This window comes from Odontesthes bonariensis, chromosome 23 (assembly GCF_027942865.1).
Source record: "Odontesthes bonariensis isolate fOdoBon6 chromosome 23, fOdoBon6.hap1, whole genome shotgun sequence".
NCBI classification, from domain to species: Eukaryota; Metazoa; Chordata; class Actinopteri; order Atheriniformes; family Atherinopsidae; genus Odontesthes; species Odontesthes bonariensis.
In genome coordinates, this window is record NC_134528.1 from 6,131,357 (window position 1) to 6,158,639 (window position 27,283).

Below are 27,283 nucleotides of genomic sequence, written 5' to 3' on the forward strand. Positions count from 1 at the left end.
TTTTTTTTTTTTTTTTAAGTCTGAGTAACATTTAAACTGAATTTGACCACTTTTAAGTGTAGTTAGGGTAACTGATGCTACAAACTAAATTGCAGGCGGACCACTTGATCTTAATAAGTTTTATATCTCAACCTGGAGACAGACAATCGGTAACGCTAAGTTCATCTAAATGAGTTATTTAGTCCACGCCGTCTAATTCAGACTATTAAGGTATTATATTGTTATCTGTTAACGAAGAGGTGTCGATAAAGGTTTTCAAAGACGTTGGCGCTGCAGCAATGGCGGCTCCCATGTCCTGGAGGAGGCTGGTGCATTCCGTGTACTCACCGGCCATCGCCGGGGTTTTTACCCGAATATCGGACCGGTTGTTCCGCGCAAGGGACAGAAGAAGAGGGTAAGTGGCACAGTGCATCAGCTCAGACACAGAAACGAAGAGAGAGCTGTGCTTTTCTGTCCGCGTCGTCTCCACAGCTAGCACTCTTTGCTAATTATGTTCCTGCTAATGCACCCATTATCGGACACGCGCAATTTCGTGCTTTTGCTTCAAGGCACCCTAAATGCTTGATATTTGAACACGCTTAGTTCCCAGCTTGCGACGCAGTTTTGTGCAAAACTAATGCCTGATTTGGCCTGTTTCCACTCGGCTAATGCGGCTCACTAGACTTGACGAACGATGGCTAACCTTCAGGAAAAGTTTTCGTAACTGCACAGTACACCATGTTCTCGTCATGAAGCGCTGCCTGTCAGTTTACTAAGACTGAAATCTGACACCTCTCATCCAACACACACGCGTATTTTTCTCCTAACTGATGCTTACATGGTAGAGCAACTGTGTTGGCTGTTCAGATCAGCAGGTGTAGTGACGCCTCACACTGACACACCTGTGTTTTCCACGACACAAGGATATATTCTTCCTGCTTATCACAGTAGACCCTTTCACTGCAGACATTTTTGCTTTGTCATAGCAGGAAAACCACAGAGGGGTTTGTTAAAATGAAAACAAGTGCAGGTAGCTCAGCAGGTTTTTAGAAACTTGCCAATGTGACAGTTAAGACTCATCGTTTAAGTTAAGTCATCATTATCAAGCTTGTTCCACCTGTGCTTTACTTCAGAACCTCCTCAGTGGTGTTGAAGGGTAAGAGCATAGCCACCTTTAGTCCTGAGGAAACTTTAGAAAAACTTTCTTTAAACATTGACAAAGGCGCTTTGAGCGCCCTGTTACACAAGTGTACTGCTTTTGTAATACGCCGTGGTTTATATACATATAGCTGACTGGATAAAACCTCTTTCACAATGTTTTCACAAAGCAACATTGTGGGCAAATAGTCTTCGCCTATGGTGGAACAGAGCTTACTCCGTCTCCCTGAACACTTTCTGAAACTTAACGGAGTTGATTAAAGATAGGTAGGGCCAATGAACCGAGCCAACCGAGTGAAAATATCTTATCATTGCAAGGCTGCGATTTTTAAATCAACAATAAACGGAAAGAAAAAGTCAGACATTGTGGTCATGTTAAAAAAACAATGTGGCTCACAGTCACCTGCCTGTCCTTACATCTATTCACATGATTCCAGTTATTATGACTGTGTGTTGCTTTGCATGTAGCTTACATTTCCTTTCATAAAAGATGGTGAATTACTGAAGGAGATCATAAAGAAAGCAAGCAAGATTTTTAACTTATCATTACAGTATTGGATCAGCTCCCACTGTGGCAGCCGCTTGGACACTTCCAGTTCATTTATGCTTAGCCCTCCATGACCAGACTTGTTGTACATCTGTAGTTTTCATGTTATAGGACAGTCCCCAAACTGTAGTCAGGAAAGTTGGAAACATGTCACTAAGCAGATTTAAATGGCTCTTGGAAAAAGGGGGGGAAAGTAAGTTGTTCATACATCTTATGTGTCAATCTGACTTAAATTGAGCTTCTCAAAAACAGACTAACACAACCAGATGATGTAGTTTAGGTTCGAATCACTGCTGCGTGTATGCGCTCAGCTAGACTCAAATGGGTCTAAGTGCTCCACACTCTAATAAAATCTGTATTTTTATGACCGCAGCATCATCTGACAAAATCACCGTTCAAGTAACTTAAACACAGGGACTCTGCAGTAAATTCAGCTGCACTTACATGTATGATGAGCTCTTGAAGAGGCAGTTAGACGCAGCACAATGTCCTGAATGTTTTCTCACAGTCCACAGCATCGAGGCTAGGGGTGGGACGATATGCTTTGGTCACGATTCGATTTGTATCACGATTCTTGATAATTGCGATTCTCCAAGTATTGCGATTCGAAATAATCAGTAATTGCAATTTTCTTCCTCCTTTAAAAAAAAAAACAAACCAGTTGAATCATACACTTCTAGAATGAATGTCGTTCCCATAAACGATGCACATCAGTCTGTGTCAGTCAGTCCAGCAGCTGACATTTATTTCAACTGAGACAAAAAGAGGCATTTTTTAAAGTTTACAGTTACAAAATGAAGTGAAATGTCCACACAGCACAAATGTGGACTAGTTTTAACATAACTTAATGTGATGAATTGATGAAGTTTATCTGGACACAGATGTGATGTAATATAATCGATAAAGCTTCCCTTGGCATAGCAAATGTGTTTAGCATAAACGGTATTCAGATTACAATTCTGCTGCCATAATGCTGGACAGGACAAGGGTAAAAAAATAAAAATTGATTTTTAAAATCATCCCATAAAAAAATCGCAATATGTACATGAATCGATTTTTTTTCGCCCACCCCTAATTGAGGCGTTCGCATACTTTAGTCAATAACTCGATTCAGCTCCCGTGCATGTAAACGGTTAGGACATTGGTCCAATTAACTGGCCCAGCGAGCTGTAACTGTATCTAAACTCATCTGAGCTACAGCTATATAACTACTGTTAACTCAGGGATCAGAAATGTACTTGTTGACTGTCTAAAGAGTCAATTACAGAACATTTGCAGTATGAGAAATACAGATGCAAAAGATACTCTACGTATACAACATAATTGTATTTCAGGCTCCAGCCGGTTTAGCTGCTTCTCTTTGGAAAACAGAAACATTATGTAGATATGGATTGTTACGTAACTCTCCCAAAGTGTCCACATTGTGTGTGAATTACAAACTGCCGCTGTCCTTCCCAGGTCAAGGAAGCGCCTGGTTAGATAGTCATTTTTGGCTGAGGATGGTTCCTAACGGAGTTAAATGATCTGGAATGATCTAAGCACCAGCCACGATAAGAGCTTGTGTCTTTATTTCCTAAATGTTCAGTACAGGCCCCTCTGTGTTTCTTGTTTTATCTCATTGAGTGGGGGACACATAGGGCCATCCTTGACCAAAGAAGATGAGATAATGCTGCCCAACAGTTTGTGATTATTTATTATATAATTAGAGGTAAAAACTAAACGGAGACCCCTGTTTTGACTTCTGAGCAGTTATAATTCGACGTGTTTTTTGGCGGTGGCTTGCTTCCAAGTTTTTTTGACGACAGTTTTGGACAGGCCCTGTCACACTTGTTTGAACATGAAATGGCAGGTATACAGAAAGTCATACCTACAAAGAAGTTGTTTTTTTCTAACATTTTTAGGATGAACCTAAACACCGACTGGGAGCCAGGCCCAAATTTCCGAATGTCGGTGCTGCCCTTGTGTTTTGGAGTTGATCTGATACGAATCCTGGAATGTGGAATAGAACGACGAAGCCTGTAAAAGTCTCCTCTTAATTATAAGTAGACAATTGCACGCTTCTCTTATTGTGAAAGAGAAGTATGTTAGAGCACATACTTTTGGCATTACAACCAAGTTGTAGTAATGTTGGATGGTGGCCTTTATCTACATTGAAAAATCTACAAACTTTTACTGTTTGCTTAATGAATGAGTTGCAAAGAATGAGGATGTGAATCCTTTAAGGATGTCAGACGTTCCCAGTTATCCAGTTTTGAATTCTAAGTAGGACAGTGGACGTTTCTAAATCACATCCTTCATATCAAGAGGGATGTGGTACACATACCAGAGTAAACAGCTTCTCCATTCATTGATCCATCCTGCTAAAGGCCTGCATTGTTAACTGAGCCCATGACTCTGAGAGGAAGTTATATCCATCTCTATTGGAGTCATCAAATAACTCATTGAATAACTTAATTTAGAGAGCAACTACAGACCATTTTATGGAATTATTGTGCAGATTTCTTTCCATCTATTTGCATCCCTCTTTTGGGATGAAAAATATATCAGTTTTAACATTATATCAGAGACTTAAGTCACTTTAGGCTGAGGCGATATTTGTAAGTTTGCCACTTATCTCCCATCTCGTCTAGCACACTCACATTGAACTTATAAAGAATGAATTATTTCATTAATTTCCAGACTGTTCCTCTGCCCTGCATGTAACCGTGCTGACTGTCTTATCCGTTACAACTTGCTGAAAACTGCACAGGCGTCGGTATCAGCTGCCCTCTGTTACATAATCCCATCAATGAGTTAGATGCTCTTTCATCTTTTGTAATTTGCACTGCTGTAAAAGACGAGATAATTAACCGTAAACTATAGATGCACACAAGGAAGTACACTTTTATGTAATGTTTTAATGAAGGTGAGCCCCACGTGTGTTTATGACTTGACTCTTATCAAAAGTGACGAATTGAATTTGACTATATACAACCTCAAATAAACAAGAACATGTGTCATCTTAAACTGTAACAGAAGCTAAGACAAAGGAGACAGCTGTGTGGAAAAACTGAGATTGTATTCATCTAATTTTGGACCAAATCATTTGTTGTTGTTATATCCTGGTTTTATACGCATAGAAACATTAAAACTTTGTCATATGACTGTTTAAAAAAAAAAAAAAAAAATGTTTCCTTAAAAATTTACTGGAACCATCCGGGTTTGTGCCCACATGGCGTTTTTTTTTTCCGAGCACCAGCTTTTCCTTTTCAAATGTTCAGAATGATTATAGAGTGGCGTGTGCTGCACCCAGCGCCTGAGCGCCAAGAAGTTATCACCTCGGTGACCAGGAAGATGTTCTTGCTGTGCCTGTGTATCTGGTACTGTAGGCTGTGACACATCTCACAGAAATGATCAGAACAAAGACAGATAAGCTCATCTGTGGGAAAACTGAATGTTGATTGTAATGATATCAGCAGCGTGTTCGTGACAAAGCTGTTAAAATGTGGAGGCTCCTCTGATAGGAGTCCTACTTACAACTGTGCCTTGTTTGATCAGATGATCAGAATGAACTATATTGATCATTGTTGGTGAAATTCCAGATGGCTGGATTTTGGATTGACTGGAGAATTCACCTTGTGCTGTTATCACATCACTTATTACTTTATTTTATAACATTTTTTTTAATAGAAAACTATTTATAAACTTACCTTGGTTACAGTGACTGCCCTTAAAAATATCTCTTCTGGCAGCCGAGCTGGAAATACGACTCGTTTTTATAAACTGTTGATATTTTGTCCACAACTGGACGTTGGACAGAATAATGGTCCTCATCTCAGGGAAACAACCGTGTGATGACTTCACTCCAGTTATTTATAGACTCTTATGAAAGATTTTTATTGTTATTATGATTTTAAAACTTATCTGTTTACTTTGTTGCAGAAAGTGATGATATTTACAATGACGCTGCATGAAAAAGGAAGGAAATGGAAACAAAAAGGGAAAGGTGTTTATCAAATGTGCTGTGGATTGTGGCTGCTGATCAGTTAATCAGGTACATTTGATTAGCAGCAACCTGGCTGTGGCCTGCCCTCAATTCCCATAGAGGCAGTTAGGGTGGGCTTAGTTTTAGGAGGATAACTTCACGGTGTGATATGTGATGTGTTGTTAACACCCGTCCTGCTCTGCCTCGTGTGTCTGCTGCAGGTCGTCCGTGCTGCTGCTGGCTCCCCTCCTCGCTGAAAGCGACCCGACTCCGCGCCGTGTTTCCAGGCCCATCGGGTCAGCCGGAGCCCAGGGCACAGACGGCCTCTGCTCCCGCTTCCGATGGATGGCGGAGCTAGTACCTGCCTTCCGGGTGCCGGGCACCCACATCCACATTCTGACCTCACCTGACCAGTTCTACCAGGCCATGAAGGTCCGTGTCACCGACAGGTGTCATTTTTTTGGCTCTACTGTGTCTTCGACAGCGAATGGACACAAATGTTTTGCTTGATTCTTAAGTCTTTAAACACAAGATAATCTGTATTTAGATGGAAAACACTGGCAGAGTTACACATAACTGGAGCTATTTTATGGTATCGCTCTGAGTCCGTCTCTGAGTGCTTCTGATTGTCACTGCAATTGTCATTGTCTTGCCTGTTACCATCTTTGAGTCTTTGCGTTTGTATCTTTGAGTCTGTTTCTGGTTTTATCTTTTCGTCTTGCCTGTTTGCATCTTTGAGTCGTTGTGTTTGTATCTTTGAGTCTTTTCCGCGCCCACTTAGCCCACAAGGGGTACAACAAACAAAACATTTCAAACTGAGCATGTGCAACCTTTAAACAACAATCTGGTGAATGCAGTCTGTAATTAACATTAATTTCAAAAGTGGAAATCCTTTCGTTATTGTTGGCAAAACCATTTGGGTTTGTATGAATGTGTGTGATTTATAGTTGTGACACTTCCTCATAACATCCAGATGGAAAGGTTTCATGTGAATGACACAGTTTAGTCGTAGCTCCATTATTCTTTGTCATCACCGTCACAAGGTTGTTCAGTGTTTGTCACGATTTTGTAGTGCCTTAAGCCAGAGGAATTCCTGTGGACAGAACAGGTGTTAAAATAAACCAAGCTGGAACATCAACTTAATTCAGCAAGACCTCGGATTTTATTGCTGTAGTTGGGAGTATTTAAGGAATAAAAGGATTATGTTAAGTGTGTCATACTCCACAAAGTTAATACCAGTAGTGCTTAGGAATGCATTAAAGAGGCCATTTTTTTTCCACACAAATCTGCCAAACATTTGTTTAATCTAAATTCTCAAATGAGAGAATTAAAAGCTTGTTTGGTCTTATAAACAATAAGTTGGGCTCAGGACATGTAAACAATCTAAACGCAGGACCTGAGGTCAAAACTCTGATGAGCATTTGTATTTAGCCTACACCAAGTAAGTTGTTCCTTATGGCAAAACACTAAATGAGAAAACGTGTTTTTGTTATTACTTTATTGACTTTTTATACTCCGAACTCTAACTCTGTAACTCTTCCCTCCATTATTTTTATTTTTTTGAGTTGATTTCATGGTCCTTTTTCAAACGTACCAGTAATATTTGGTGTCTTTTTTACTCTAGTATGTGCCTCAAAGCTGTTAATCGCTCCTCCATGTTCACCGGCCTGTGGTTAACTGTGTCAGTCTGAACCCTTTAGGTTCAGAACAGGTAGTTTATCGTGATTTTTTTTTTAATTCATTTTTTTTTTTATCGCTTCATCACTGAAATCGGCAGCCTGTGAGAGCTGAAGGTGTTAACCGGAGCTGGAAAGTGAAAATTAGGATGAATGTCACTATAAACGTTCAAAACAAAGAGCTTCATGACGTTAAGAGATCACTCTTAGATTATCCGTAGGAATATTGATTAAAGGTCTCATTTTTTTCGCATTATGTTTAGATTTCAGAGCTGCATTTTAAACTGAGATTGCCTTTATGAGAGATTCATTGTGGCCTCTTACATCTACTTTTCTTCTTTTGACAGTCTCAGAGCAGCTGTGTGTATGTAACTTGCAGGAAAGTCTCTGAATAGGCATTTGTTACCGGATTCCTAACACACATACACTAGAGTTTCATTCACCATTGTGATTCTTTGTTTCTCTTTTTCTTTCATATCAGGCGCGTATCAAGACGGCGCAGAGGCGAGTGGTGATGGCCTCGTTGTATCTGGGAACAGGTCAGCTGGAGCAGGAGCTGGTGAGAACTCTGGTGTGCCTTACAGCTTCTGGGAATGAACTTTGTTTAGTTCAAGGCAGGTGAGAACAATGCCATGACAGCATGGGCGCGTGCCAGATAACTGGTCAGAGATGCCAGAAAATATGAGTCAGAGTTCTCTTCCAAGACGACCGCAGCGTGGTTTGTTCAGAATGAAAAAGTACTCTAGGCCAAACTACAAGGAATGACCCCAAAATGCAAGGGTTTATTGGTATAAAGAGACCAGCGTTGGCGTGTGGTGGCTTGCTGTTCTTCATGCTTGCAAAGCCTCGCGTAACAACACGAAACCAAAGCAAACCACAGTCTGGACAGATGCTCGTATGCAGCTGTTTTTCATGTTTTTTTTTAACGAACTGGAATGAGCAGCAGCAGCAAAGAAGGTGAAGTACTGAAATCCAGAAAAAGGTACACGCAAGCCAACTTACTTAATTACAGTTAGAAGCATCAGAATCAGCCACTGAACTCTGTAACCTCACAGGATGATGGATTACTAGAAATTCGAGTCAGTAAGGTGCCGCGAGGCCATGTGACTTTCATATCCAAGCCCAGGTTTGCTTTGAAATGGATGAAATTAACTAAACTCAATGCAGTGCAAAAAATTTGAGCGTGGTCTGTGGTTGCGACTGAAAAATGTAAACGGCAGGTGTGATTTCAGAGTAAAACCAGGACACATTAACACAACACTGTTCCCAGGCTCAACCGCGGCTGGACTATTACTGACAGTCACACCTGAACAGTGTATTTACTCAGATGGATAGTGCAAGCGTGGAGAATAATCTGATAACTGAAAGTGAGGCTTATTTGCCTTCAGCAAACTACATGTAAAGGTTATTCAAGCTTCCACATGTTTCCAACTCCTTTACTGGTCTCCAGGTGGCTTTAGCGTGCAAGGAAATAGGCAGCACAAATGGAAGGAAGGACAAGGCACAAAGCTTTGCACATCGTGATGTAAAGCCCAACCAATACCTGACTTTTGAGGCCTGATATCAGTCAGATTGCAAGGTGTTTGGCGGAAAAACATCGATACATACCAGTGACGCGCGGGTCGACATCCCGCAACCGACTGCTTTTTCCACTAACCCTCCCGTTAACTCAGACCGCAAGAAATATTTATGAAAAAATGTTGACCCGAACAAAAAAGTAGCCAATGGTCTTAATGAACATCCTAGCGTCATTGGAAACTCACAACGGACCTCATATAGCCTACCTGCATTCATTTTTAAGGTGTTAAAATTGTAAGATGGCATTGCTTGTAAGTTTATGTTGACAAACTTGCATTCAAAAGTTAAATTAGCGCTCAGCATCTAAAAGAATACAATAGAGGTAGCCTTCCCACAACAATTGGCTATAGGCAACTTCGTCACATGGATGAATAATAAAAGCTCTCGCATCACATGCACAATATATGTCTTTATTAATGTATGTCTGTGAACGCGTGTTTCATTTTAGACAACCAAAAGTATCTGATCAGGTCGCATAAAGACATCTATGGTCTGTTTACTCTTTGGCTGCGATGGCTTCCCGGTGCCACACTTGTGACGGGCCATGTTGGTCGTTCCAGTTTTGTGGCTATCAAATGCATACATTGCTTCACAGGAGGTGCACATGACAAAGCCTGAAACTGCAGTATCCTGATGGACAAACTTATCTTTATCTTACATTTATAATTTCTGTTCAGTCACGAGTTCTACCAAACATTCAGTATTTCCTCCTTAAAAGTTTCATCAATCTCTTACATGTTTCGTTTTCTTGATGCAGACCAATAATTGAACCCTTCGAAACAGAGTAGCATCTTTTCCCTGACCACAGAGATAAGCTGCTGTCAGTGGATTTATCAGTCTGACTGATTGCTTCAGCTTATTGAAGAAAACTTTTCGCTGTCTGCGATGTAGTTCCTCTCCTCTGATGTTTCTTTCTTGTCCTGAGGACGTACAAAATGGGAAATGAGATAACTGTGGTGGATACTGCTTTTGGTTGCATAGTTACAGATCAGCTTCTTTTTGGGCTCTTTTCTTCCTTATTACTTATTCATTTTGTAAGCCTAAGATCCCCTAAGTCAAATATCTATTTACTTCACAACTGCTCCTTTAGTGGTTTGAAGCAAACAGGAAAAACTGTCCTTAAGGTTCTCGGGTTCTATTCCCAAAAAGAGATCCACTTGTGCCTCTTTGACTTTACTTTAAACAAAAAGGAAAGAAATAAGAACAATAGATAAAATCAGATAAAATCAGTAGTTGAAATGTGATTAAGTTTCGAGCTTTATTCAAACGCAGCTGAAAATAGGTGTGTCTTCAACCTGGACTTAAATAACTGAGTGTTTCAGCTGATCTGAGGCTTTCTGGGAGTTTGTTCCAGACATGTGGAGCAGAGAAGCTGCATTCAGCTTCTCCATGTCTGGTTCTGACTCTGGGAACTGATAGAAGACCGGATCCAGATGAGCTGAGGGGTCTGGAAGGTTCATACTGGGTCAGGAGGTCACTGATATATTTTGGTCCTGGACCATTCAGAGCTTTATTGAGGCGCATCAGAACTTTAAAGTCTATCCTCTGATGGACAGGCAGCCGGTGTAAAGACCTCAGAGCTGGACTGATGTGCGCCACTTTTTTGGTCTTAGTGAGGACTCGAGCAGCAGAGTTCTGAATAAGCTGCAGTTGTCTAACTGACTTTTTAGGTAGACCTGTAAAGATGCTGTTACAGTAATCAAGCCTACTAAAGATGAATGCATGACTAGTTTTTCCAGGTCCTGCTGACACATCAGATCCTTTAACCTTGATATATTCTCAAGGTGATAGTAGGCTGACTTTGTTACTGCCTTAATGTGTTTTTCCAAATTTAGGTCTGAGACCATCACTACACGCAGATTTCTGGCCTGGTTGGTAGTTTCTAGGTGTATAGATTGAAGTTCTGTGGTGACCTGTAATCGTTTCTCTTTGGCTCCAAAGACAATTACCTCAGTTTTGTTTTTGTTTAGCTGGAGAAAGTTGTGGCACATCCAGTCTTTAATCTCCTCAATGCATTTACCAAGAGCCTGTACAGGGCCTCGGTCTCCTGGTAACGTTGTAATATATATCTGGGTGTCATCTGCATAGCTATGGTAGTTTATTTTATTGTTTTTTATAATCTGTGTCAGTGGGAGCATGTAGATGTTAAACAGAAGAGGTCCCAGGATGGAACCTTGAGGAGCTCCACATGTTACTCTTGTGTGCTCAGATGTAAAGTTACCTTTTGACACAAAGTACTTCCTGTTCTCTAAGTATGTTTTGAACCAGTTTAGTAATATATTGTGGTCAACTGTATCAAAAGCAGCACTGAGATCTAGTAAAACTAAGACTGACATTTTTCCACCGTCTGTATTCAGACATATGTCATTAAACACTTTGGTCAGAGCAGTCTCAGTGCTGTGAGACAGAATTTGTGAGCTACACTCAAACAGCCTCTTAGAGGGTGATTGAAATGTTGAGATTTTACAATCGTTTTGGGAAGCTGAACTAGCCTGACTCCTTGCTTTTGTCCCTTACTTCAGCTCTAAAACAAAAGTCAAGGAGATAGCCTAGCGGTGCAATTTAGAAACCGTTTTAATTACCAAAAGCAAAAATAGCTCACATTTCGGGGAAAATACAAATGCTCTGATTGATATTGACACCCTCACACCCACTGTATGAACACTCAGGTGCTGAGTGGCGAAAACAGAGCAGCTTCCATTACTTGCATTACATCTGAGTTCACACAGTGTGAAAACGCACACCCTATTCCAACACCAGTGACCATTGATCACATAAAGGAAAATAACTTGTGTAGATTTTAAGGTAAAATTTCATGATGAACTTGGTAAATGAGTCGCTGTGGATGCAGCAATCAGAATAAAAGCAGCCGGCACGTCGGCCCACAGAGTTGGTAGTTATCATTTAATGAAAACTGATGGTGATGGGCTGACTCGGATACATTTTTTGAATCAGAAAACCCGTTTTCGGTCCCAGCAGTAAAGCTTTTGTGCTTTTGTTGAACCCGTCCTCCAGGAGTACTGTGCAGAGCTGGTGGAGTCCAAATACTTCACAAAAACCTCATCTCTCCACCCAAAATTCAGCCTGTTGGAGTCTTCTTTTTGTGATTAACTCCCAACTTTCTATTAAAATATATTCTTGATTGGCGGTAATGTCTTCCTTACTGTCTGGTCTTCTGTTCTTTGGAGCCTTCAGGTCTCTTGTTCTTCGTGGTCCCACGGCAAGTGATTACACTGCCCTCCTTTTTAGGAAAGACATGATTGGTCAGTTTAGCTCTCATTTTAGCAGGATCCCTCATTCCGTGACCGTCACGTTGCCTGCTCTAATACAACAGAGGACCCAACCAACACATTTTGTTGTCTTCTTAGCAACACAGAGCTGGAAAAAATTCTGATTGGATGACAAACTGTTTAGGTCATACTTATCAGGGAGAAGGTTTTGTGTCCGTGTTGGAGTCCTCTCCAGCACCTCTCACATGTGGAGTGCCTCAAGGCTCTATTCTTGGGCCTCTTCTCTTCTCGTGTCCCTGTATTTCCTTCCTCTTGGATAATTCTCCAAAAATAAGGCATCACAATCCATTTTTAATGCAGACAATTGTCAGATTTCTGTGCCACTGATGCAGGAAAATGGATATTCTACAAACCAACTACTCGAGTGCATTTCAGAAATTAAGACATGGATGTCAATTAACTTTTTCTATTTTAAAGATAACTAGACTGAGGCTATGTTGTTTGGGCTTAGTGATACTTCTAAAGTTCAAGTTGACCTGAGTCCGTTAAGTCATTATTTGACTCTTAGCAACAAACCTCAGTGTGAGGCTGGAGAGCAATCTTAAATTTCAGTCAACTGACCAAAGCTAAACCGTTTCCTTCTCTGCATCACTTTGAGATTTTAATCCATGCTTTTATCACAACTTGTTTCGACTACTGCAGTGCACTAAGTGTTAGTCAAGCATTACTTGCTCTACTACAGCTGGTTTTCTCATTGGTTTGAGGTGTTGGCTTTTTCTGTGACTTGTTTCATTGTTAGTTTTTAGTGTTTTACCTTGTTTTCTCTTTATTGTATTATGGTTTTAATGTTTTCACATTGTATTTATATCTGTGTGCAGCACCTTGGACAACTGTGTTGTTCTTAAAGTGCTGTACAAATAAAGTTGGATTGGAAACTTAACTTTTAGTTAGCCGTTCATATTTCTGCACAAACTGAATGGAACAATTCAAGGGGTTTAAATCTTCAGAAGCATTTGGTTTTGGAAAAAATCAGGAATTTGCAACTCCATACTGGCATGTAAGGGGCACTGTGGGGTGGCATATAATGACTTAGCAGAATAATGCATCCCTGGTTTCTTATCCAAATGTTTGCTGTATGATTTCTGCTGAGAATGAGCTGCCCCTGGTGGTAGCCTATGTTGAACAGCCTTTTCCTCTTTGCACCCTGTAGTGAGTCATACTTTTCCCATGCTCTTGAAATGGACAATAAAGAGCCGTTTGTGCTTGATGAATGCAGCATAAACGTTAATTTATTCCTTTTGTCGTTCGGCTCCTTCTCGGAACATTCACGCATGTATCGGGCAAAGTACCGAATAAAACGTGACCCTAACCCTAACCTTCCTGGAACCAGAAGTCCTGATTTTGTTTTTTATTAGCTAAGTTTAAGTTGGAGAGATGCATGAAGGAATATACTGTATATGCAAGTGATATTTAAGCTTAAAGAGTCTTTTACTGAACTGTAAAAGCTTTGTTTCCATTGGCAACTACAGCTGCAGGAACCTACCATTCAGTATCACCTGACACCTTAATAGGAGAATATACAAAGCTCAACATGTGGTTGGCTAAATATTGTTGTAGGGGCGAGATGTTAAAACACGACTGTGGTCCACAGGAAACCGTTTGGTCTCAGCAGATTTCGTGACTCAGAAGTTTGGAGAGAGTTATCAGGGCCACGCCAAATGGGTATTTGAAGATATCTCAATCTATCACTTTGCTGATTCAATCATTTGGTTTTTAAATTGACAAAAAAATGGTGAACTTGGGCTGCTCATCACACGTTTCAGACCAAACAACATTTGCAACTATACGATATGGAGGAAAGTGGCAAATCTGGATATTTATAAAACTGAAAGCTAAGACTATTTTCCTAACGATTGACAATGATGCCACCCATTTTGGTTGTAAAAGATCAGAATATGTTGCAAAATGCTCCTGTGCTTCTTGAAGTCTAAATGTTTTATTTATTTTTGCATCCAACAGCTAAACACACTGACGATTACTCCAACGAGAAGAGAAAAATCATAAAATCTGCACATTTGAGCAGCTGAAAGCAGCAGATCTATGGCATTTAGTTCCTGACTTCGATGATTGATAGATTGTTAAAATTGTTGCGATCAATCAAGACTGCTAATTAAAAAACGCTGTGACACCTAAATTTAATTTGACTTTTAGTTTACTCAAGACTGAATGAACCCAAGATGTTTCTACTTTTTGGTTTCTTGAGAGCTGCATTTGTTTTGATATGCATCCATTTTAATCTTTCAGGCTTGCAACAGAGGCAGTTTAGTGCGAGTAATGAGGTATTATAAAATAACGATGTTATTTCAAAACGTCGATTGCGATCGCGATTTGGTTCGGAAAGCAGGATCCATAGAAGTCTTTGAGGAGCAAAGGTATACAGAAGATCTCCAATTTGTCAGCAAATTCCCGAGAAAATAATTGAACTGTTTAAAAGCCAAATTCCTAAAAGAAAGCTTGGAAGGGATTTGCACGTTTCTCACGCGATGGTGCAGAAAATCATTAAAACATTTTCAGTGTATAAAGGATGAGTCAAAGCTGGACACCCGTGATCCTGCAGACGGGCACATAATCATGAACTGTGGTTCATTACTGGCTGATTAAAACTACACAGACAGGAATGTCACATTAAACTTTACTGTGCAAACAAGAAGCCTTAAATAGGAGGCATCTGGGCTGGACCTTCACACTTTGGAAACCTGTACTCTGATCTGACCGGTCAGTATCCAAGATCTATTTTTTTGGATGAAATGAGCAAAGACCAAAAGGACTGCAATGGCAGCATTGATGCTGAAAGGTTCTTGGAGGTTTCAGAGCAATACACGCTGCCTGGAACGTCATGCATTTTTCAATAGAAGACTGTGTGAAACCGCATTCTGCTCACATTACAGAGGCATGACTGCAGAAGTACGAAAAATGCGACGGTGACCTTGTACCGTTGAGCACCTTAAGAGGTGTTTGCGGGGGGGGCTGAGACAAAATAAAAACTGAAAAGCTTGGAGAACGCACGGCCACATTACAAAGTGGTAAATACTTTACTCTCCCAACTGTTTTTGGAATGTGTTACAGACCTGAAAAACCAAAAATAACTTCTTTCAGCTCCTCACATAATTCAGACCAAAGGAAAGATTGTGCATCTGTAAGTGTGAGAAACTGTCAAAGCTGGTTTGCTAAATGTCAGCTATTGTTCGTCTCCCTGAGGACAAGAATTTGTTCTGTGTTAAAGACGAACTCAGAAGGGTGTCATTATCTTAATGGGTTGTGCAGCATATTTTAAAATCCACAAGTCTGTGGGCGAGGTTTGAAAGATGCGTGATCTGTGCTCACCTCTCAGCTCAGCTTTAGGGAAGCAGCTCGGCAGCTGCTGTGAGCACAACACATCCAAATGTCTGAATGAGAACAATTGCATCTGATTTACATTGTGATTAATGAACACGGCCCTGTTGCATTAGTGTTTTTTTTACATTTGAATCATGAATCCAGCTGTGTTACATAAATGACAGGCTAAACTGGTGCAGAAGTCCTAATCATATTTGTTTTGTTAAGGTGGACTGCATGGAGGAAGCTCTCCAACGCTCCAAGGAAAACAGTCACTCTTCTGACCTGAAAGTCTCCATATTACTGGACTACACGCGAGGATCACGAGGTGGCCGTCTTTTTCCGTCAGACGTCATCGCAGCTGTTGGTCACAGATCCCCACGCTCACCCTTCCCGCTCTGTTTGTGTGCCTGTGTCCCACGTGCAGGGCAGATTAACTCGAGGACCATGCTGCTGCCTCTGCTGCAGCGCTTCGCTTCTCAGATGCGGGTGTCTCTGTACCACACGCCGGACCTGAGGGGCTTGCTGCGGCTGCTGGTACCGCAGCGCTTCAACGAGACCATCGGAGTCCAGCACATTAAAGTCTACCTGTTTGACGACAGCATTATCATCAGCGGGTGCGTTGAGTTCAGTCTGGTCTTTCCTCTTTGACTCAATATAAACTTTTTTAGCCTCTGTTTGCTTATTTGGCATGAAACTAGAGTGGTGGATTACGTCCTTTGGGTCTCATTGCGTAATTCTTTCCTAGTCAAAGAGCAGGTGTGTACCACTGGAGCTAGGAAATGTTCTCACTTTGTGACATATGCAGGGAAAGTGGAGATCAGTGGGTGTGCTCCGAAGCTTGTGTGGTTTCCACTCCATTTCAAGAAAGACGAGTGAACTCATGTTTGGAAAAGAACCACACTGAAGTTTTTCTCTGCAAAATTGGGCCAAGAGGACGAGTCGACTGACGTGAAGGCTTGTAATTATGTCTTAGAGAGCACCTTATCTGTGGTAGTGGTAATGCTTTTCTGCTAAACAGATGATTTAAACCCTCCTATGTTGTAACTCCTGTCTGCTTTCACCCTCGTGTAACTTATTTTGATCTCTGGTGCATTCGCATAAAGATTTCAAACTCAGATTTTAGCTGTTTACCACCGTCGTTAGGAAAGGAAAAGGAGGGCATTGGGTGTTCTCCAATACCAACCTTCCAGCAACTTGGACATCAGAACACAATTCGGGATCATTGATTACAAATTCCACACTCTCTGGTTTGTCAGCATCATCATTAGACTCAACCAGAAGATTTCTGCTGTTTTTTTTTGGTTTTTTTTAAAGCTAAATCAGAAGGTTAAAGCAGCTCCAACACGAAGCACACTACCAAACAGACGGTGCTCAAATATGGGTCATTAAATGTGACATCTGCATCTTCAACAAGCACTCTGAGTCATGCTTGACATTCCTCTTGAAGCAGGTTGGCCTTTTACATAACATGATGGTGCACAGACACAGATGGGTGTTAACATGACTGAGGGGAAGACACAAAAACATGAAAACACTCTCAGCTGGAGAGGCCTTTCCCCCTGCCCCCTTCTTTACCCGGCTCTCTTTTTCAGGGCCAACCTGAGCGACTCGTACTTCACGAACAGACAGGACCGCTACGTGCTGCTGGAGAACTGCAGGGAGGTGGCGGATTTCTTCTCAGACCTGGTGGAAGCCGTGGGGGACGTCTCCCTGCAGCTGCAGCCCGACGACTCGGTCACCATGCTCGAGGGCATGGTGCACCCGTACAAAGGTAGAAGCCAAACACGCCTGTGCGTGCACAGTTGCATGTCGCTCAGTTATGAACCGGTGCTCAGTACCAGCAGCCCACCTGTTGCTGCTAATGGAGCTGGAAAGCCTAGAAAGACGAAAGGATGCTGGTCAGAGAGACGCGTTCTGTGGGAGGACAGAGAGAGGTCTTGCGGTTTGCTAGCGGGATGTAAAATTGTCAGGATTTTGTCTGCCTGAACACACACACACACACACACACACTTGTCCAGTGTGTAACTGTAGCACAGCACGCCAGGATGTTAGTTTTAGAGATGAATGACATCATGTCTGCCTGGCTGTACCGTGGAAACGAACACCAGGAATAGAGATGTGATGTCACAGTGTTGCTGGAAGAAGATATGTAGTGGGAACTGATGCGTACACACACACACACACACACACACACACACACACACACACACACACACACACACACACACACGAAGTTATTGGGAATACAGACTGAAGCTGATGAAGTTCCAGTGAAAGACATTTCTATTGAATCACTGAGTGGATTTGTAACTGAATAGGAACGGTGACGTGTCCTGATGCGAAACAACAGCGGAGGGGGTGGAGACGGCAACAGTTGAGGTCAAACTATTGTTAGCTTAGGTTCAAAGGTCACTTCACCCGAATTACAGAAGTAACAGGAGTATCAAACCTGGTATCAAAACTTTTCGTTTTGCTTCACTTCTTTCTGACATTCATTACGTTGACACGACCTTAAAACTTGTAATCAGTTCACTCACTCCTGCATGCAAACGTGCATTGAGACTCGACTTGTCTGAGGAGCTCTGTGCATGTTCCAGAGAGAGGACAAAGACAGCAGTCTCATGTTTGAGGTTTTTTAAACAGCCTTGGGTGGAGGTGCATTAGTGCTGGTTTATCACGTTTGATTCTGAATCTTTATTGTGAACGAAAGCTGCTTTTTTTTCTTTCTTTTTCTTTATCTCGTTGATTGAAGAAAGGTGTGGCATGACAACTTAGTGACAGTTGTCGAATGTCGTTTTATTGGTGGAAAAGCCTGAAATGCCAAGAATATGTGAAGGAAGTGGATTATAATTTCCATATAGTTGTCGATTTTAATCCTCATTTTGTCCGGTTACTTTGTGTACATTTCTGTCTCAAGTATGTATTGATAAGCCTGTTGTTTTCCTTAACTTATCGAAGTAAAGTTGCTGCCCAAACTGACACAAACTTGTCTCTGAAAACTGGAATTTAGAAAAAAGAAAAGAAAAAGAGATGTTAACCACCGCAGCTGCATGGTTTTGACTTGCAATCAAGAGAGTGCTACTCGATGAGCAACAACAAACACAGCAACGGCTCGGAATCCAGCTTCAGTCCAGCCTAATCGCTGAATTCTCTCGTTGACGCACATTTTATTCGTCTACAGATGGCCTCTGTTTGTCTTGAAATGACAGAAGGCTAACTTCAAAAGATTTAAGGTTTTCTTTTTCTATGTTGATTTTGATACTGACCCTTTAATCCTGACCGGTTTTGATGTCCATGTGTCAGCCAATCAGAAGCTATCATTTTCAGCTCAGGAACTGACTTTTCACACGTTTAATTATCCTCCTCCCTGCTTGACTTCGGAGTTGTTTCCATCTCTTCGGAAGACCTTACACTCATTTCCTGTAGACTTACCAGAACCATAACTACTACTTATAAAACTACAGCCAACATTACTGTCACGCTTTTGGCCCTAGAGTTGAAGGATGTACGTTCCCAAAAGGGAGTCGGGTCGTCGTACTCTGATCACTGTGACCCAGAGATCAGTCTGACCCGTCCCCCACAGCTCATCTCTGTCTGCACTCGCTCTCACACCGGGTCTCTGTGACGTTCAGGCAACCGGCAGGACTTCTCGGCAGCGGCGAGACAGCGGATCATGGAGGTCGTGAACACGGCCCACGTGAAACAGCAGCTGCAGCACCGCTCGGAGGACTTGGAGGACGAGGGGATGAGCGACGGGGAGGAGGACACCTGGGTGTTCCCCCTGGTGCAGATGAAACCTCTGGGCATCCAGGTGGACGAGCAGGTCACACAGGTGAGCCTCCTCTGACCTGCTCTGATTGGTGGCGTTTTGTCTGTTTCTGAATAACCAGTAATTAGATGTTCACAACAAAACGGGAATAAAAAATGTGGCTGTCTTTGATTTCCGTCTCCAGCGCCTGCTGACGGATGCCGGGCCGGACTCCACCGTGTATCTCACGTCAGGCTACTTTAACCTGACCCGGGCATACATGGGGCTGGTGCTCGGGACCGGAGCCAGCTACCGGATCCTCACCGCCTCCCCCGAGGTCAACGGGTTTTTCGGGGCCAAAGGCGTCGCCGGAGCGATCCCTGCAGCTTACATTCATATCGCCAGGCAGTTTTACAACCAAGTGTGCCGGCTGGGCCAGCAGAAGAGAATACACCTGCACGAGTACCACAGGCCGCAGTGGACGTTTCACGCCAAAGGCACGTAAAATACGAGCACACAGATCTGTCTGTCGCTCAGTCACAATTCTCCCTCTTTTCTTCTTTTGTATTTCTCAGTACATTCATTGTGTGTATATGAATATATGGAAATGCCCAAACATGTGGGAAAAAAAAGCACGATTCTGTGTTTTTGTCTGAGAGAAAGTGTTCAACCTTCAATCTTTCAGCAAATTAGTGCGTTTATTCAGTTCTCACCTCTTTATATGTAAAGATTGTGGAATTTGAGAAGCACTCTTTAATAGACCTACCTCTGCAGATTCTCCTTTTATAGAGATGTTATAATTATTGTGACATGAACAAAACTTGCTCAATTGCATCAGAACAATAGCTGAAATCTTAGTTGAAAACACTGGTGCTGCCAAATGAAATTAAAGAAACACAAAGGAGGCTAATTTAACTGAAGTGAAGACATGTTAAAGGTACACCAGTTGATTGCAGCTCTTTTGATTTCCTTGAACTTTTCTTTGACCTCAGACACTCCTGTTCGAGGAGGTTGAATTCTTTTGTCACCTGATCCTGAGCGAGTCTTCTCTTCTTCTGTTTTTTTTAAGCGCAGAGAACTCACCGATACAAAAGCTTTTTGCTTAATCAGGACTTCCTCCCCCTTGTTTTTGTTTTCTAACTTGGGTTTTTTCTCGTTCGTTGGCAGGTCACGATTCACGGTTGATTGGATGAGTGCGCGTTGGGTTTTTCTCACTGCCGACTGCACACTTTCTCTGTGTGTACCACAGATTTCAAGCTCTTTCTTTGCCATGTTTGAGAAATAACAACCCAGATTCCTAATAATCTAAGTCTATGTTTTACTTGTTTGTCATAAAAGTGATTAATGCCTTTAAAAAGGGACATTTCTGCTGTGATGCTGTGCCTCCTTAGTACTCTGCAGAGTGGAATTTTTTTGATTAAAAGGAAGTTTGTCTTCTCAGTTTCTGCTAACATGTTCAAAGTTGATTTTATACTCTTTTAGGAAATGGAAAGATATTTACCGGATCCTTTTAGGTTTTGATTTCTCATAAAACAGGAAAAAACACATCTCATGACTCACGGAGCAGATGAAGCGGCTCAGTGAAAATGATATACTGGGGTATCCTCACAGCTCTGCTGTTCTTGTGGTCACAGTGGTATGTAGCGTGAGAGACGAATGCTTGTACAGTCACTATGTTTTAGCCTCGGGACAAGGATGCACACTCGCTCTCTCTCATATTTTGGGGTTTTGGATCGACGCTGGGGATTTCTGCATGTGCTTCCTTTTAGTTGTGGTTTGGGCCGGCGGAGATCTCTGCTGGAAGCGGCTCTGAAGCATTACCTCCTCAGTGACTCGGCTTTTCCTCTCCTCACAGGTCTGTGGTATTACCTCCAGGGGCAGGATCGGCCTTGCCTTACTCTAATTGGCTCCCCAAATTTCGGTTACCGCTCGGTTCACCGTGACTTGGAGGCCCAGATCGCCATAGTAACGGAGAACGAAGAGCTGCAGAGCCAGCTGCAGGAGGTGGGATCGTTAATCCCTCAAACCACAGCCAGAAATGATGATGGTTGACTTTGTAACATGCGACTGAACACACACCTGTGTTTTAACCCGGCAGGAGCAGGACATGCTGTACCAGCGCTCCACCGAGGTGTCCCGCTCCACGTTTGAGCGGCCCGACCGCCACGTCAAGCTGTGGGTGAAACTGGTCACTCCTCTCATCAAGAATTTCTTTTGAGATCCCAACAGGTGCAAATGTACACAGGCACAAACTCACTACACATGAACAGATTTCAAACTGAAAGTACCGTGTAAAAAGTCTTGAGCCACCCCAGATTTCTTTATAAATGCCAGAAAAACATGAAATAGGTGCGGCAATTTATTGACACGTATGTTAACATCAATGAGAGTAAAATACAGTAAAGATTCCAATATTTGGTGTGAGCACCTTTTATTCTTCAACACAGCCTGAACCCTCTCAGACGAGCTTTCTGTCCTTTCTTTAAGGAGTCTTCAGGAATAGTTCTCCAGGCTTCTTGAAGGACATCCCAAAGCTCTTCTTTGGATGTGGGCTGCCTTTTGTTGCGTTCTCTGCCAAGATGATCCCACACTGCTTCAGTAATGTTGAGCTCCGGGCTCTGGGGAGGATTCATCCCTCCATCAGACCTGCTGCCACTGATTTTCAGCCCACTTCTTGTGTCCTTTGGCACAGCTCAGCCTTTTCTCCCTGTTTCCCTTCCTGAAGAACGGCTTCTTGACAGCCACCCTTCCATGGAGGCTTGGGCCAACAGTAGATGGATCACCTGAAGGTCCAGTAACAAAGTGCCTAAAGATACAATTTAAAATTGATTTATTTGCTAAGTTGTCAGTTATGTGTTGACACAACACTGGTTTATCCCTTGAGTAACAGTGTGGGTGCATTTTTTTTATGCTTGAGTGATTTGGTCAGTGTTACGTGGCTGAACAAATGAAAAAAAAAACAACAACACATTTTTCTGTAAATGGTCAGATACGAGAACTGGACTGAGTGTAAAAGCAGCCACTGACAAAAGAAAAACACATTGAAAAACCTTCAGAATTTTGGAGAACTGTTGCTCAAGGCTGCTTTAAAAGATTAGCAGAAAATCTGGATCCTTGGAGGCAAGATATGAACGAAGGGTGGCTCAAGACTTTTTGCACAGTACTGTATGTTGTAGAAAAAGACTGTACCAGTTTATCATTATAACTTATTTATTTTATTGGGGAGAGAAGTGCAATTTGGTATAAAAAAAAAATAATAATAATAATAGTAAATAAGCAAAATACGCACTGTGAGCCAGTAAAAACCTTTAAACATCTTTACATCTGCAAAAAAGAAAGTCCAGAGCTTTCAGGAGTTCAAACTAGTTTAAATAAAGTGCTGTTTGATAACGTTGATTCAAATTATAAAAGAGAACTTTTTGCAAAGTTAGAATTTCAAACTTCATTCAGATTCAAATTGTAAAAACACAGTTGATGCTTATGCATGTCACAACCCACGCTTAGCTGCCGCCGGGGCTCCGAATCTGCTCTAATCTTTTGACAAATGATCATGAAATGAGTGGCGAATTTCAGTGTTTCTGCTCCTTTTTTTCATTTGAGGGCAGCGCTTTTTAAAATCGACTGCACACGACCCGCTCAGTATGCAACAAGCCGGAGCTAAAAGTGAGTGAACCTTTAACTTAAAGCATTAGCGGAGAATTTTGCAGTTTTATGCTCTTTGGTTCTCCCTACGGGTGTCGTTAAAAAAAAACAAAACAAAACAAAAAAAAAAAACCTCTCTCTGAACATTGAGCCGTAAATTTGTGGTCATGCCTTAGAGGCTGACAAAAAAACACCTAAAGAAACCACCAGATATGTCTAGAGAACAGCTAGTGTATTGTTACAGGACCTACCAAGAATAAGGCTGCATATTGTAATAAACTGTGATATACGTGTTGAACATGCTCACAAAGAGACAAAAACAAAACTTTATTTGTCATGACAACAGTGTTTTAACTTTGTTTAGTTGCTGGTGCGTAACGTGGTACCTTAAAGCAAAACAGCATCGTGCCGAGCGGGAAAAGAAAGTTTTGAATCGCCACAGTTGGAACAGTGATGACGATGTCATCTGCAGAGGAAGGAGAGTTGAAACGTGACATGCAAACACATCAACAGACGTCATCCAGTACAGTCCCAAACCTTATCGACACTGTATTTGCACGTTTTCACATGCAAATGTCAAATATAACAGCAGCCGCTAACGAGTGACTTTACGTCATTTCTGAGTTATTCGTTTGTTGCATGTTCAGAATAATTTTCTGTTTCTACTCGGGATGCTGGTTTTGTGTCACAAACTATAAGACGAGAACACATCTGTCACAGACACGTCTGTCCAGAATCCAGAGCCAGAGTTTGCTCTATAGCAGCTTCTTAAATTTCTGCATCATTTCCACTGGTTTTGTTCCGATTTCGTCAGTTTTGCCTCGTAGACAAAATACAGCCTTCAGCGTTTTGTGCAGAATCACTCGCATGCACACACAGTTAAACAGGCTGCGGCTTCATCGAAATGTCTGCCGTCATTGTGGTGATTCCCAAATCGCAGGTCCCGTCTCCGTCTTCCCAGCAGCCCGGATCACCACACTGAGAACAAGGCCAGGCTGATTCACTGCTGTCAAGAAGTGAGTCAGTGTGGCGTTAGGGTGATGATTTGACACTGCGGTCTGTGTTACCGTGAATCCTGTCAGGATTTTGGAGAGGTTAGTCAGAAACGGGAGTAAACAGAGAAGTTCATGTTGAGACGAGATTAAGAGATGTTCAGACCCGAGTGCAGGGAGACGGTAAAAAAAAAAGGCTTTATCTCATCGTGGAGCTCCAGCCAAAGAGGCTGGAGAAAAAGGCTTTCAGCTTCTGAGAACAGGAAGTGTCACGGGCTGAATGTTGACGGTAAAGGGCTGGTCTCTTATCACTACCTGAACGTAGCCAGGAGAAGGAAAAAAAGAAACATTTCAGTGAGCTGCTGCCAAAAGGAAACAGTTAAAAATAGATCCATCTGCCTTGACGTATTGGGCACAAACACACACGTAGTAATGAGAGAGTATTTCAAACTATTGTTTGAACAAAGGGGGAAAAAAAACAGTAAGTCCTCATGTTACCGGTTTAATGACCCACTCATGTGACACTGATTTCAGCTTCCAGGCATATTCAAGTCTTGTGTCTGTCAGCTGCAAATGCAAACAAACCTAATTTAAGTGAACCATGAAAAAGTCAAGTAGCAGCATTCAGATCCCACATGTAAAAAATGTTCATGTTTTGTCCGAAGTAAAGGGACAAAACTTTGAGCTGCTTTTCTCAAACTTCTTTCAGAGACCGATTTTAGGCTTTTAACATTCTGAAACGGATACAGCTTTGTGTTGTGTCCGATGTGAAAGAAGCGGCGCTATGAATGTCTGAGGAAGTTCTGACTGAGATTAACCCGACCACTGAAGTCACTTCTCATTCTGGAGCCAATTCAAAAAGTAAAAGTGGTGATATTCTAGATGTTCATTTATTTAAAACAAACAAAAAAAAAACAACGTATGAACAGGAGTACTTCAGTCAGTCACATGAATGTGCGAAATTGAGCCGCACGGGCTCATTTTCATCTGCAGCTTCCAGCAAGTCACATGAAATATTAAAAGAAACCGTGAGTAAATTGGCATAGTCAAATAATAAAACCATAGCAGATAACAGAATGAGTGGTTTAAAAAAAGAAACCCAAGCATAGATAAAACATGTTAACACCCTCTACTTTGATCCTGATGAGTCACAGTTGTAAAGCAAAATACTGTTACAACAGTTTCATTCCTACAACTCCGTCGAAAAGTATTAAAACGCATAAAAGAGCCACAGTGTTGTAAGTTAGACCGAACATGAGTTCATTCCAAGTTTTGTTTTAATGTCCACAGTAAAAATAACAAATGCAGAAATTAGTTACTTTTACAACTTGAGATGAGACATGTTGATGAGATATGAAATACTGTACTACCATCACGTAACTTTTTACTTTACATTGGATTTAATTGGACTGTATGCAGCTGGATCTCCCGTTTTGTTATACATTTGCACAAAAATATAAATGTAATTCATTTAAAAAGCACATCTCATACATTTCTCTCTAATAAGATGTAGGAACTCCCTCATTAGAGCTGACAATGTCTGAAACAGCCGAAAACAAACCCACTTTGCTCCTGTTTGTGTCCACCTGGCACTTACAGCGGCTCCTCTTTTTTTTTGTTAATGTTCCTGACAGAGGAAAAAACTAAACGTGACCCTCAAACAATAGCTCTGACTGTTGATGGGGTGTAAAGATCTTATCGGGAGCTCAGTCCATCTATTGTTAGATAGCAGTGACAACAGGTTGGAGCTTCTCCACTCGCCTGCTTTAAAAGCCACAGCGGTTTAGTGAGGGGCGTGCTCGCCCTCTAGTGGTGAATCTGCGATCTCACAGGAGTCCCTGATGGTTTTTGGCTTGTGAGCGTCTGTGGCAGAGCTGAAACTGGTAGTCTTTTGAGAATTCACTCGACTGTTGAACTGAAATTTAACTGCACATCAGGTTTGGTTGAGCATGTACGACACAGGGTTGTTAATCAGAGACGCCGTTTGTTTTCCGTCATGTTATTGAAACATGAACACGACTCGGAATGTAAATGTACTTAATTTCCTCACTAAGGTCTTTCTAAATCCATCACAGAGGGAAATTGTCATTTTTTTCCCTCTAAACATAACATCTGTTATAAAACAAGCACATGTGTAACTTTACTCCATCTTTTTTGGATGAATATGAGGACATTATTTAGGCCTTCCCTTCTCGTCCTTGGTGATAACTGTAAACGGGTTCCCCCGTGCGGCACGCTGCATTAATTAAACACAAAACGCTGACCATTTTTCGTGTCTTTGTTGTCTGCAGACGGGCTTCTTCGGTCTCAGTGGAGGTTGGAGACACTTTGACGCGCTCGAGTGTGCCGAGGGTCGACGTCTTCAGCGTCACCTCATCAGTGTCCCAGAAAGCGACTCTGAAACACACACACACACACACGTAAATCCTCTTTAATTAACTCCCTGACCTGGTTCACTATTTAATGTACTTTATACATTATTTATACATTAACAGCGGACGTCGTCACACTGTGGATTTCTGGTTCTGTAGTGCTACTATCCTCAAACATTTCAAGAAAAATAAACCTCTCTTTACCGTACGTACACCTCCACAAGTGCTGGTGTTGCATGCACAAGAACTAAACAGAGACTTCATGGGGGAATGGTCGTCTGTAATGAAGGCTGTGACGGTAAACGGACGGGTGTGGTGAAGCGCCGCAGTCCCTCGAGGAGCCTTAATAACAGCTCTCACGATGCGTTTACAGCTCTGCCTACACAAACATGTACAGTTATGTCTTATTATGTTTGTAAATTAAAGGAAGATGCGATGAGTTTTTAAAGTGACTTCAAATGTTTGTCCTTTCTGTCGGGTGCATGACTTCACTTTATTGTTTTTAAAAGAACAAAAGGTTTAGAGTATACGTTAAAGCTGCAATAACCCGGGTTTCTTTAAACAAAGTGGAAAGTGTGATCAGTAAGTCACGAGTTTGACCGCGTTTCACCTTCTTGGTTTGGTTTTTATGACGTGCAGCTTAACCGCTTGGTCGAGTCCTCCATTCGAACACCAAAAAACATCTTGATAATAAATGATTTTTGTTGGCAAATTCACACACGTCTGCAAATTAAATTCTGCTTTTTTAAGATGCAGCTGCCTCTGCAGTCTGGAGGCGAGCAGACAGTCTGCAGCAGCTTTTAGAGCTGAAAGCAGCTGCCTGCTGCGGCTGAATTATTCTGACAAACATGACTCATCCAAAACAAAGGGCTGAAACTTACTGTGAACCCAAGTTTGATCAAGGAACTACCTATGCTCACGCTAAAGATCCTGAAACCTCGACATTTGACCAGTTTAACGTGTTTTTTTTATGCGTAATCGTCACGGCCACCAACTGAGCAATCACATACTTGTTATAT

General features: G+C 41.8%; 1 protein-coding gene across 4 annotated transcripts; it reads left to right on the top strand.

Moving 5' to 3' along the window:
- Positions 1-264: 264 nt before the first annotated feature.
- pgs1 (phosphatidylglycerophosphate synthase 1) lies at positions 265-26,716 on the top strand. 4 transcript variants are annotated; one of them, XM_075457647.1, is made up of 11 exons: positions 265-394; positions 5,870-6,080; positions 7,806-7,883; positions 15,736-15,835; positions 15,935-16,124; positions 17,103-17,281; positions 19,143-19,342; positions 19,464-19,755; positions 21,114-21,262; positions 21,357-21,487; positions 26,184-26,716. In XM_075457647.1, the coding sequence occupies exons 1-10, from the start codon at positions 279-281 to the stop codon at positions 21,474-21,476; spliced, it is 1,635 nt and encodes a 544-aa protein (XP_075313762.1). In that variant the 5' UTR covers positions 265-278; the 3' UTR covers positions 21,477-21,487; positions 26,184-26,716. The 4 variants fall into 4 exon arrangements, 3 of the variants coding, with proteins under 3 accessions (XP_075313762.1, XP_075313764.1, XP_075313763.1); XM_075457648.1 differs by lacking the exon at positions 265-394 and adding an exon at positions 5,642-5,717; XR_012768643.1 differs by lacking the exons at positions 21,357-21,487; positions 26,184-26,716 and adding an exon at positions 20,426-20,894 and having other exon boundaries at positions 21,114-21,180.
- Positions 26,717-27,283: the final 567 nt, after the last annotated feature.